General features: G+C 39.1%; 1 protein-coding gene across 1 annotated transcript in view; it reads right to left on the reverse strand.

Annotated features, from left to right (window-relative positions):
- The window catches only part of ATP8B4 (ATPase phospholipid transporting 8B4 (putative)), a 255,344-nt gene that overhangs the window by 69,066 nt on the left and 174,242 nt on the right, over nt 1–12,036 (reverse strand). The window contains exons 16-17 of the mRNA XM_060174644.1: nt 9,047–9,212; nt 3,999–4,187 (exon numbers count right to left, since the gene is read on the reverse strand). Coding sequence (XP_060030627.1) covers nt 3,999–4,187; nt 9,047–9,212 — 355 coding nt within the window. The remainder of the gene's footprint in view (nt 1–3,998; nt 4,188–9,046; nt 9,213–12,036) is intronic.

The following is a 12,036-nucleotide window of genomic DNA, read 5'->3' on the forward strand; positions in this document are numbered from 1 at the left end:
AATAAAGGGAAGAAGAAGAGAAAGCAGAGGAGGGGGAGGGGGGAAGGGGTGGGGATCAGGGAAGAGGAGGAGAAAGAGGAGAAGAAACAGTGGGGAGGGACCAGATAAAAACAGCTCATCTTGTAGAGCACAGCACTTACATGTCTGAAATTCCCCTTCTGACTCCTGATGTCTTAGGTGCCAGATTGCCTTTCTTAACTCTCTGGCTTTCTCTCTTTTAACAAAAAGCTTGTAGTTGAGCAGCCCTGATATAAAACTTGCAAGAGCTTTTCAATGAGCTACTGTGACTTTCTGTTTCTACAATAATAACCCAGCCCTTGCTTCTGTTCTTCTGTTAGTAACTCTTTGAACTTCCTCTCAGTACTTTATTTCCACAGTGTAATTGGTCCTTTCAACGTTATAGAGTGAGATTTATGTTTATCAACACAGCTAATTGATGCTCTCTGACAAAATTCTTGAGAGAACTCCATTTTCTACTAAGATACCACAGAATTCGATCAGAGTCGGTGCACCAGAATGAACGTGCTGCAGGTATTGGAGTTAAACAACTTGTAACCAAAGAAAGAAAATCAGACAGACAGAGAGAGAGAGAGAGAGAGAGAGGAGAGAGAGAGAAGAAGAAGGAGGAGGAGGAGGAGGGAAGGAGGGGGAGGAGGATGGAGGAGGACAGAGGAGGAGGGGAGGGGAAAGGAGGGGAGGAGAGGAGAGGGGAGGGACAAGGCGAGTGGAAAGAAGTAAGGGATGAGGAGCAGCAGCAGAAAATGCCAGAGCCTTCAAATCAGGGTGTTGTCCCCACAGACCAAGCCATGTGACCATCATAAGACTCAGATTCTCTTTGCCTTATCAAACAGACTTTTAAAAAAACTCTAGTGGAGTCCTCTTTCAAATTCCTCCTGATGACAAAACCACACAGAACCAAAATGAAGCACATAAGGCTCTCTCTGCCTTTCTTGGGAGAGCATTACCTTTGCTCATCTGGGACCCATTAGAGTAAACATCTGATGTTCGTGGTTAGGCTGAGATTTCTCCACAGCCTGTCATGGTGACCAACACTGGGGGAAAGCCAAAAGGTTCCCTGTGTAGCAATCTTGGGTTTTTGTCAACACCCTCAGAGCACAGACGCCAGTTCTGGGCCAACTCAGAATCAGTAACACCTCCCCTGAAGCTGTAGGAAGAAAGCGCCTGCTCACACAGAACAAGGCCCACACTCAGTGCAGCTGACATGCTCTCTCATCGCAACACCCAGGGTGCTGCCTACAGCTTCTAACATACACACACACACACACACACACACACACACACACACACACCCTCAGATGATGCTTGCTTGCTCCCTTCTGAGGGTAATCTCCTAGGGCCAGTCCAAAAAGGTCTGTGTACACCTATGTTCATGACACTATTTGTAATAATTCAAACATAAAAGCAACTTTGATAATCCAAAGCTGATGAATGGTTAAGAGAGTTGTGATATATATATATATATAATATATACATATATATTATATATATCATGTATATATATACACACACACAGTCAGATACACAGAGAATTATAAGAAGGAACAGTTTTGAACTTTTAATAGTACAAGTAAGTAGTAATAGTACAAGTAAGTTGTAATGAAAGCCTAAAATAAAACAGAGGTGCTGAGGATCAAGAGGAAAGATACAGATGGCTTTCAAGATTTTTTTTTAAAAGTTTATGTAGCTACTGTCAGAAAGATTCCTCTGGTAACTTCAAGAGGAAAGACTTAGAAAAAAGTTACTTCTAAGGATCCTACAGACATGGGAAGGGATGGTGAGGTCTGCATGCAAAAAAGTAGCAGAGAAGGGGGCTGGGTAGTGGAGTAGTTGTGCACATATTACTAAGTGCAAGGACCCCAGTTTGAGACCCCACTCCCCACCTGTAGGGGCCCCACTTTAGGAGTAGTGAAGTAGGTGTCTTATCTTTCTTTCCCTCTATCTCCCTGTACTCTCTCAATTTCTCTGTCCTATAAAATAAAGTAGAAAGGAAAAAAAAAAAAGAGGAAAATGGCCACTAGGTGTGGTGGATTTGTCATGCAGGTACCCAGCCCTAGAAATAACCCAGGTGGAAGGAAAAAGTGATTGGAAATTTCTAAAAAGAAAGAAAGAAAAAAAATCTCAACTGAGTAGCAGAAGCGTAAGTCTAACTCTAACGGGCCCCAAGTAAAAGAAGGATGTGGAGCAAAACATAGCTTTGAGAAGGGCCAAATGGTTCTCTGGGCAGTGTGTATGTCTCCTCATGTGCAAAGCCCTGGGAGCAACAAGATCCCAGGTGAAGAAACTCCACAGATGGCAGAGCAGTGCTGTGTTATCTTCATCTATTATCTATCTGTCTAATGTAAGAAAAAGAGATTCACAGCGATGACTCTAAATATAAAACTGACTGAAAAATATGGCTGTGATAGAAAAAAACTTAATTGCAGGTCAGATCTAACTATGTATCTATATTTCTCTCTGTATCTCTCTCATTAAAACAACATAAATAAAATATTAAAAACAGATAAATAAAGTGCAAGAGTAATTGAGGTGGGAGGGAGAAAGTGTGGAGGAGAAAGAGGAACAGGATAGAATTTTCAACACTATAGCAGAAATAAGCGGAATTGTCTCAATAATAAGAATGAAAGAAGATATAGCTTGAGGGTGAAGGGGGAGGATGGGGGGAAATGTAGTCAGTGGTATGTTATCTCTGAATAAAGGTCTCTTTTTAGCTTCCATGGAGGAGATCATGGCAATGTTGAAGTCTTGAAGATAGGGTTGATAATTTGAGCATCCGATTTAAAGACTGGAGAAAACAGTGAAGAATGAAAGGGACACTGAATTAGCACTGAAGATGGGTTGGGAGTTTGGAAAGTGTGGATTAGTCACAGTTAAATTGGGTGGTCACGTCCAGAGATGCAAGCAAATGGATGATACTGAGAGGACCAATGAAGATGGTCACAAAGCACAACATCAACAACTAGCACAAGCCAAGTAATTCAAGACCTCATCATGAAGCAGTTTTGCACAGTGATGACATCTATGCCACTTTAAGCTACGTGACCTTGGAAAGATATTCAACCTCTCTGTCTTCATTTGATCATCTGCAAAATGAGCATAAAAATAATATCACCAAACCTAGATATACACCAGGTTCTGTGAGAGAGAGCATATGTTCACACGTATCCATAAACAAGTGCAAAATATATACCTGAAAGCAGAAGTACACTAGAGTTTGCAGTGAGTATCCCCCTAACACTTCCTCTCCACTATTCCAACCTTTGGCTCCATGATTGCTCAACAGTTTGTTTGGCTTTGTATGTTAACTCTCTTTTCAGCCACCAGGTTCCAGATGCCATCAGGATGCAGGCCAGGCTTCCCTGGACTGAAGACCCCACCAATGTGTCCTGGAGCTCTGCTTCCCCAGAGACCCACCCTACTAGGGAAAGAGAGAGGCAGACTGGGAGTATGAATCCACCAGTCAACGCCCATGTTCAGCAGGGAAGCAATTACAGAAGCCAGACCTTCCACCTTCTGCATCCCACAATGACCCTGGGTTCATACTCCCAGAGGGATAGAGAATGGGAAAGCTATCAGGGGAGGGGATGGGATATGGAGATTGGGCGGTGGGAACTGTGTGGAGTTGTGCTCCTCCTACCCTATGGTTTTGTTAATTTATACTTTCTTAAATAAAAAATAAATTTAGAAAAAAATAATAGCACACACCAGATAGGGTTGATATGATTCAATTAAATTGTACCAAACCTCTTAATTCATGTAAAGCATGTTGAGGCATGCTGAACACATAACAAGTACTCGTTAAATGATGGCTATACTTACTACTAGAGTGTAGGAACTAAGTTAAGGATAGCAGAATTTTATAAGGACAGAAAGATATCACAACTTTCAGCACATAGCAAGAGTGACATCATCCTTGAGAAGCATCAACAAAAACATAGCACTTTCAAAAGAGCAAAACAAATCTCAGTTACCACACATACCTATGACAGACATCCTCTTTCTGATATTATTGAAATCCAGAAAGGCAAGCAGTTGGTAAGTAACTGGCGTGCCCAGTTCTTCTACTGTTATAGTCTCTGGTGTTCGAGACTTAAAAATGAAGCCAAAATTTCTTGCAGCAGTCACTAGAGCCCCTTCATCAGGTGACTGAACTTGGTAAGTCAACTGGCCTATAAGGAAAGGAAATGTGTGAGTTAAATAATAACCAAAGGGGGGGGACTTAAACAGAGATAAATGCAGTCATAGAAACAAAAGTAACTAACATCCATAAAATACTAAAGCCAATCCCAACACACTCTTTAATACCCAACATAAAGGTCAACTCTAGAAAGCAGACTTTTTCCAATCACAAACCAGCTGTGAGTGGAAATGCGACAGGACTCCATACATGCCAACAAATCATCCCTTGACATCATATATGAAAATACCCATTCTGCAGTCTGCTACTCCACTAAGCTGAAAATTTCTTGATCTAAGACCATGAATTTATACTTTCAGTGATAGAGATGGGCCATGGAAAGCTCACTAATCAAAACACTTTTTAATTATTTTTTTTCCATTTTCTATTTGTAATTAATAGTGGCTTAAAGACTGTAAGATTACAAAGTATAGTTCCACCTTGCTCCCACCACCAAAGTTTTGTCCCCACCCTCCAGCCTCCCAAAGATAACTGCTGTAGATCTCACAAAATCTTAGAAACAGTTTATATACCAAAACACTTAATCAATTTTACAAAAATGCATCCAAGCAATTCCTTGAAACGTAAGGAATCAAACCAGGATGCTAATTCTTGTTGTCTGATTGAGTGTGTGTCTGTGTGTATTGGGGTTAAGAGCAAAAAAGAAGATTCTTATAATCTTGTAAACCACTGTTAAATCATGAATAAAAAATTTTTAAGAGCGAGGATTTGGCCTCCCGGGGTGGCAGGGGGTGGGTTGGGGGTGGGGGTGAGTGGGTGGAATGGGATGCAGTCTTTTGGTGGTGGGAATGGTGTTTATGTACACTCCTATTAAAGTGTGGTCATATAAATCACTATTTAATTAATATGAGAGGGGAAAGTTGATAGTATGTCTTGAACTTTTTAAAACACAGACTGAGTCTTTTTAATACATAGGCTGAGTCTTTGATATGTGGACTCTCTCAAAAGCCTAGACCAGGTAGAACAGAAGCAATCGGTGGCACAGCTATATACAAGATGCTGGGTATTATACAGCAAACCCTAACAAAGGGACTTTTCTTTTTTTTTTTTCTTATATTTATTTATTTATTTACTCTCTTTTGTTGCCCTTGTTGTTTTATTGTTGTAGTTACTATTGTTGTTATTGATGTCATCATTGTTGGATAGAACAGAGAGAAATGGAGAGAGGAGGGGAAGACAGAGAGGGAGCAAGAAAGACAGACACCTGCAGATCTGTTTCATCGCTTGTGAAGCGACTCCCCTGCAGGTGGGGAACCGCGGGCTCGAACCGGGATTCTTAAGCCAGTCCTTGTGCTTTGCACCACCCATGCTTTAACCTGCTGCTATACTGCCTGACTCCCCAACAAAGGGACTTTTCAAAGTTAACCCAATTACCAAATAATGTGACGATGACAATAACTATCCATTGTCTTCTTGAACCCTAAGACAGCAGGAACCTCACATTTCCACTATAGAGCCTATATTTCCCCCAGTTCTAGAACCTTAGGATAGGGCCCACTTTCCCACATGCTTCTTTCAATTCACATCAAATAATATTGCATCCGCCGATCGCAACCTAATCAACACAATGAGTGCCAACCCAGCATGCTTCACTTCAGACTGTGTCCACAGACTTCAGGTGTGGAATGAAAACCTTTCACCTTCATCACTCGTGTGAGACCTTTCTTTTCATAGGATTCTCTAATTCCATCCCAGGTGGTTCACTTCCTAACAAAGTTCCAAAACCTAGATATAGACCAGGTCCCCTGAGATAGAGCATATGTGCACACATATCCATAAACTAGGGCAAATATATACCTGAAAGCAAAAGTACACAATAGTCTGCAATGAGTATCCCCCAACACTTCATCTGCACTATTCCAGCCTTTAGGTCCATAATTGTTCAACAATTTGTTTGGCTCTGTATGTTAACTCTCTTTTCAGCCACCAGGTTCCAGATGCCAGCATGATGCCGACCAGACTTCCCTGGACTGACGACCCCACCAATATGTCCTGGAGCCCCACGTCCCCAGAGACCCACCCTACTAGGGAAAGAGAGAGGCAGACTGGGAGTATGAATCCACCAGTCAACGCCCATGTTCAGCAGGGAAGCAATTACAGAAGCCAGACCTTCCACCTTCTGCATCCCACAATGACCCTGGGTTCATACTCCCAGAGGGATAGAGAATGGGAAAGCTATCAGGGGAGGGGATGGGATATGGAGATTGAGTGGTGGGAACTGTGTGGCGTTGTACCCTTCCTATCCTACGGTTTTGTTAATGTCTCCTTTCTTAAATAAATACAGAAAAAAGAATGTAACACAATTATAAACTGAAGTCACATGATAGAAATGTAAAGATGAGGAGAGGGCTGATCTTGATAATGACATGCCCTGGATTTGCTGGTGGGTTAGGTTGAGGCTTGTGCAGATATAAAGGTGTGATGTTGTACTCCCAAGTGTATATAATATTCCAATCCAATGAAAAATCAAAATTTGTTTTAATATAGAAAAGGGCTGGGACAAGGAAGTGAACTTGGTTGAACACTCATGTTCAAGCCCCTGATCTCCACCTGCAGGGGGAAAGATTCACTAGTAGTGAAGCTATGGTGTAGACATTTCTCTCTCCCTCTCTCCTTCCCCATCCTCTCTCAAGTTCTCTCTGTCCTTTCAAATATAAAAGGGGGGGAAATAGCTACCAAGAACAATATATTCACCATGCAAGCACCCCCCCAAATAACCCTGATAGCAATTTTTAAATTATTTTTTAAATAAAAAAGGACTAAATTAAAATGACAGAAACCAGAATGTAAAGAAAGGCCTTCTATATGAAATTATACTGTCTTTGTAAAAATTAAGTAGAAAAAATTGACAGCTAGGGCTATTTGCTGACTTGCACTAATGGTGAAGATAAATTGTGAATTGAATTAGTTGCATATACTTTTTGTTAAAAATAACAATCATAACTATTTGGGCAATAGTTCAATCTACCAGAGCACCAAATTACATGTCCACAGTCCACAGTCCCAGAGGTCACAGGTTCATTGCCTGTACTACTTTGTGCCAAAGCTGAGCAGTGCTCTGATTTACTCTCTCCCTCTCCCTCTCCCTCTCCCTCTCCCTCTCCCTCTCCCTCTTCTCTCTCTCTCTTTCTCTCTCTGTGTGTCTGTCTGTCTCTCTCTTCCTCACAATAAATAATTAAATATTTAGAAAACAAACAAATGGATTACCTACACATCTATATCTATCTATATATGCAGGTGGTAAGGGTGGAAAGATATACACTAAATATGCCACCAGAAAACAGGACCCTGTAATGAGAACTTATATTCACCAAGAAGCCAACAGGAATTCTCAAGTACAAGTAAGAACAGGCAGCCACAGCTTGCTGGACATTTAAGAACAATATGAAAATTAGACAAAGAGCTAAAAAAAATTTTTAGCTCCAGTATTCCATACAATGAAACATGGAGAAAGGAACAAAAGAAGATGTCAAAGTAGGCAGAAACAATTATCATAAAAAAGCATAAGAGAATATCATATTAAAAATAAACTTGCTCATGAAATGAATGGAGGGAATGTGATACGGAACTCTTGTGATGAGTGGGAATAGTATAGAATTGTACCCCTCTTGTCCTAAATTCTTGTTATTATTAATTCGCTAAAAAAAAAAAAAAAAGAAGAAGAAGAAGAAGAAGAAGAAGAAGAAGAAGAAGAAGAAGAAGAAGAAGAAGAAGAAGAAGAAGAAGAAGAAACTTGAAGGCAACCATGAAAGAAACTTGATTAAAGTCATGGTGATAGTATATAGATATTGACTTGTTGGAAAAGTCTTAAATAGGAAAACAAAGATAATTGTCATGAGTTTTTTGACAACTCAATATATGAAAGCCTTATTAACATTAGTTAATATAGTACATATAGTATTATAGTGTGTGTATATATATATATATATCTTACATTATGTAATATAGTATAAAAATCAGTTTAGGTCATAAATGTACTAGTGTAGTTTCTCACTACAGATAAATGGTTTAGTCCAATATAAGCTAAGTCAAAGCTATAGCTTGACTGTAGTACCCAATAAGGGGGAAATTAGAGAGAATACATATATGCAAGCATAGATATGTATAATACCCACCTAGCAATGTACAATCAATGATCTGTTTATAATATATTTCACATTTAAGTTAAAATACTGCCCATGTAATTTTTAACTTAATAACTTGCAGCAGAAAGAAAGAAAGAAAACTTGTAGTGGACAGATTGGGCTCAGTTGGAGCAAAAGGCAATCACTCTACCATTATCATCCTGCCTTGTCACTTCAGAGTCAAAGTAGCCCCACTGCTTTTGTCCTAATCCACTAACTTTGAGCTCCAAGCAACCATCCTAACAAACATGATTATTTTCTCATGATGGGGGTTGGGGAAAAAAAAAGATTATTCTAATATCAAGACCAATATGTCCTCTCCACTGGGAAATTTCTCTGTAAGCAACTACCTAGTGGTCATCTACATGTATGAGAATCATGAGAGCTAAGTGCTTGAGCTATATTTTCCTAGCAACCAGGAAGCTCACAGCCAGATTCCATACTCATTCATAAGAATTATTTCACCCCTTTCCAGCTAGCATATTTGTACCCTCATCTGCCCCTCTGTCCCTGTTTTCTTTTTTTCTTTTCTTATGTTCTCCACATTCAGAGGAAAATATTCAGGATTTAAATAAATATAAAAGAGACTCATTGTGCAATGCTGTTCTTTTCGTTAGAAAAACATTTCAACTTCCAACATTTTAATAAAGATATATTTTCAAACACAAAACAAAGTCAAGCTTATGGCTCCACATGGTCAACTCACCTGCGCTATTTTCCTCTGACATTACTGTATGGCAGAGAGCAAGTATCCGAAGGAATTCATGTACCTTGGGGTCACCCAGTTTAATGGACTCCATCAGATCACAATCAGAGAACTGAGATGCTTCATCTGCTTGGGAGATGACTGAAAAATCCACAGTCCCTTTTTTCTGCAAAGCAACAATGATATGAGAACCATAAACCTTATTCCAATGATAGTCCTTTTAACAACTCAAAAACAGTTCTTGAAATCATTTCTAATGCCTGAGTGATTTTGCAGCCTCAAGCACCTGACACTAAAACGGCTTTCTGTTTCCTCACTAGCATTTAGTATTATTCTCTCATTTCAGAGTCCTGTACCCAAACTTGGAAGCTTCTAAAAATCATACGGGAAGAAAAATATCCATTGACTAAACAGATTCTCACATGCTGATTGTAACTTCAAAATACAAGAAACTTCTGAAAACTGGACACTTTTTTTCTTTTTCAAAATCCCCTCGACAAAAAAAAAAAAAACTTACCTGACTTGAACTCACATTGACAGTAACATCTGACTAGAAATGGTATATATCTAGTTACAGAGTTATCTTAACCTTAGTGTGAACTTATATCACCCAATACAAAAAGCATTAATGTCTTAGATTACAGTTCTTTTTCATATCTCACTGGAGATAATGTATAATATAACGGCAGACATAGGACATTTCTACAAGTAGGGGAAAAAATCTGAATGCTTAATAATTCTGTCCCCAAAAAGTTTTGGATAAATTCCTGTGAATTTTTTTTTCCTATTTGTGTATTTGTTATTTTTTAATTTTTTTAAACTTTATTTTATTTGATAAAACATTGAGAAATTGAGAGGGAAGGGGAATAGAGGAGAGAGAGAGAGAGAGAGAGAGAGAAGGAGAGTTGCAGCACTGCTTCACTGCTTGTGAGGCTTTCCCCCTGAAGGTAAGAACCTGGGCTTAAATCCATGTCTTTGTGCTGGTGATACATGCATTTAACCAGGCATGCCATCGCCTGCCCCTGTATTTGTTGTTTGTGTGTTTGTTTGTTTAAAGTGAGACCAGAGCACTGCTCTGGCATATGCTTTATTTACTGAAGCACCTAACCAACCTGTGGACAAAGGATTGTGTACTGTTCCTGTTTCAAGAGAAAATCGTAGAAGTTCCACCCTTCACATTTTATGTCAAAGCGTTTACCAACTACAGAGTCCACATTTCCTCCCTCATGATTATTGCTAGAGTTTTTATTTTTAAGGCTTTTTTTTTCAGGTTTCATTCTTAACTTCAAGTTAATGCATAAGATACACTTTTCCTCTTTTTTAAGCTATCGATTCCCTGCTGTTTTACAAAACTGTATCAGTTTTAGATGTACAGCTTCACACCTGTTCAAGTGTCAGTTATTACACCACAATCATCACCAAAGTAACACTAACCTTACTCTTCAGTTTGCTAGAGATTCTCTCCACTTTTTTCTCCCATTCCTCCTACTCTGTTATTCTAGGATCTGCAGTCAGGATCCATGGGTTGGCTTGGGTTGTGTTTTGTCTGCTCTTTTGCTTTGCTTCTAATGTACAACATGACTATACTTGACCATGTGGTATTATAAGTAAATTATTAAATGATTAAAGGAATAATTCATAAGTGTTCTCATTACAGGAACACCTTCTTTCTTATTCTTTTTTTTCATAACAATTAGCAGAACCTACAGTAGTAATCATTTCACCAAATAATCATAGTATATGTCTTAAATGCAAAATAATGAGATATATATCAGTTATTTCTCAGTAAAGCTGGGAAAGAAATACATAAGGTCAGAGTAAAATTTGGACAGATCCTTTAAGCTCACACTCATTTTTTCAGTGTTAAAGTTTAAAGTGCATGTTTTATGATAACTACTTTCTAACAGAGAAACAGTGCTATGAGCAACATAAGTGACCCATGCCAAGTCACAGAGCTTGTTAAATCCAGCAGCAAAACTGAAATAAAATTAAACCCATAATTTCCATGAAACCAGAGTTATTATAAAATTAATAATACTTAAAAAGGTAAATATTTATTTTATAAGGGGCTAAATACCACTCTCAAGGCACTGCTTTTATTTTTTTACATATAATCCTTTTAATAATCTCATATAATAGATACTATTATTTTACCCATTTTCAGATGAGAATATGAGCCCTACCAAAGGTCTCCCACTTAGAAAGTAGCAGAGCAGAATTTCAACTAAAAACCTATGCTTTAAATAAGATAATTTTCAGGGCTGAGCAGTAGCAAGGCGACTAAGCACACATGGCATGAAGTGCAAGGACTGGCACAAGGATTCCAGTTAGAGCCCTGGTTTCCCACCTGCGGGGGAGGGGGTCACTTCACAAATGGTGAAGCAGGTTTGCAGGTGTCTATCTTTCTCTTCCCCTCCTCTCTTGATTTTTCTCTGTCCTATCCAACAACAACAGCAATGGCAACAATAACAATAAGGGCAACAAAAATGGGAAAAATGGCCTCCAGGAGCAGAGGATTCATAGTGCAGGCAACGAGTCCCTGCAATAACACTGGAGGAAAAAACAAACAAAAAGAAAAGACAACTTTCTACACTAGTTCTTAATTATTTCTCTGTTCACACACTGATTTAATAATAGCCACCATTTGTCAAGGACTTGGAATATGCTAATCTATCTTATTGGAGTATTGATACATTTAACATTTTACAATTTATGCTGGGGGTTACAAGACAAACAAACAACAACAAAAACAAAAAAACACTATGGCTTATAAAGTAAACAGATATTTCTACACCATCTCCCAGGCCACATTCTCAGACCCACTCTTCACAGGAAATTACACTTAGATTTTCTCAGCTATTAGGTAGCTGTTACCAGAACTTGAAGCAAGGCTGGTTATTTGCCAGATTATTTACTGAGACACATCCAGGGATTTTCCTTATCACTCTTCTGGACTAGAGTCACTATCTCCTCCCCACCCCCCATGCTCC

This window comes from Erinaceus europaeus, chromosome 16, assembly GCF_950295315.1.
Source record: "Erinaceus europaeus chromosome 16, mEriEur2.1, whole genome shotgun sequence".
NCBI classification, from domain to species: Eukaryota; Metazoa; Chordata; class Mammalia; order Eulipotyphla; family Erinaceidae; genus Erinaceus; species Erinaceus europaeus.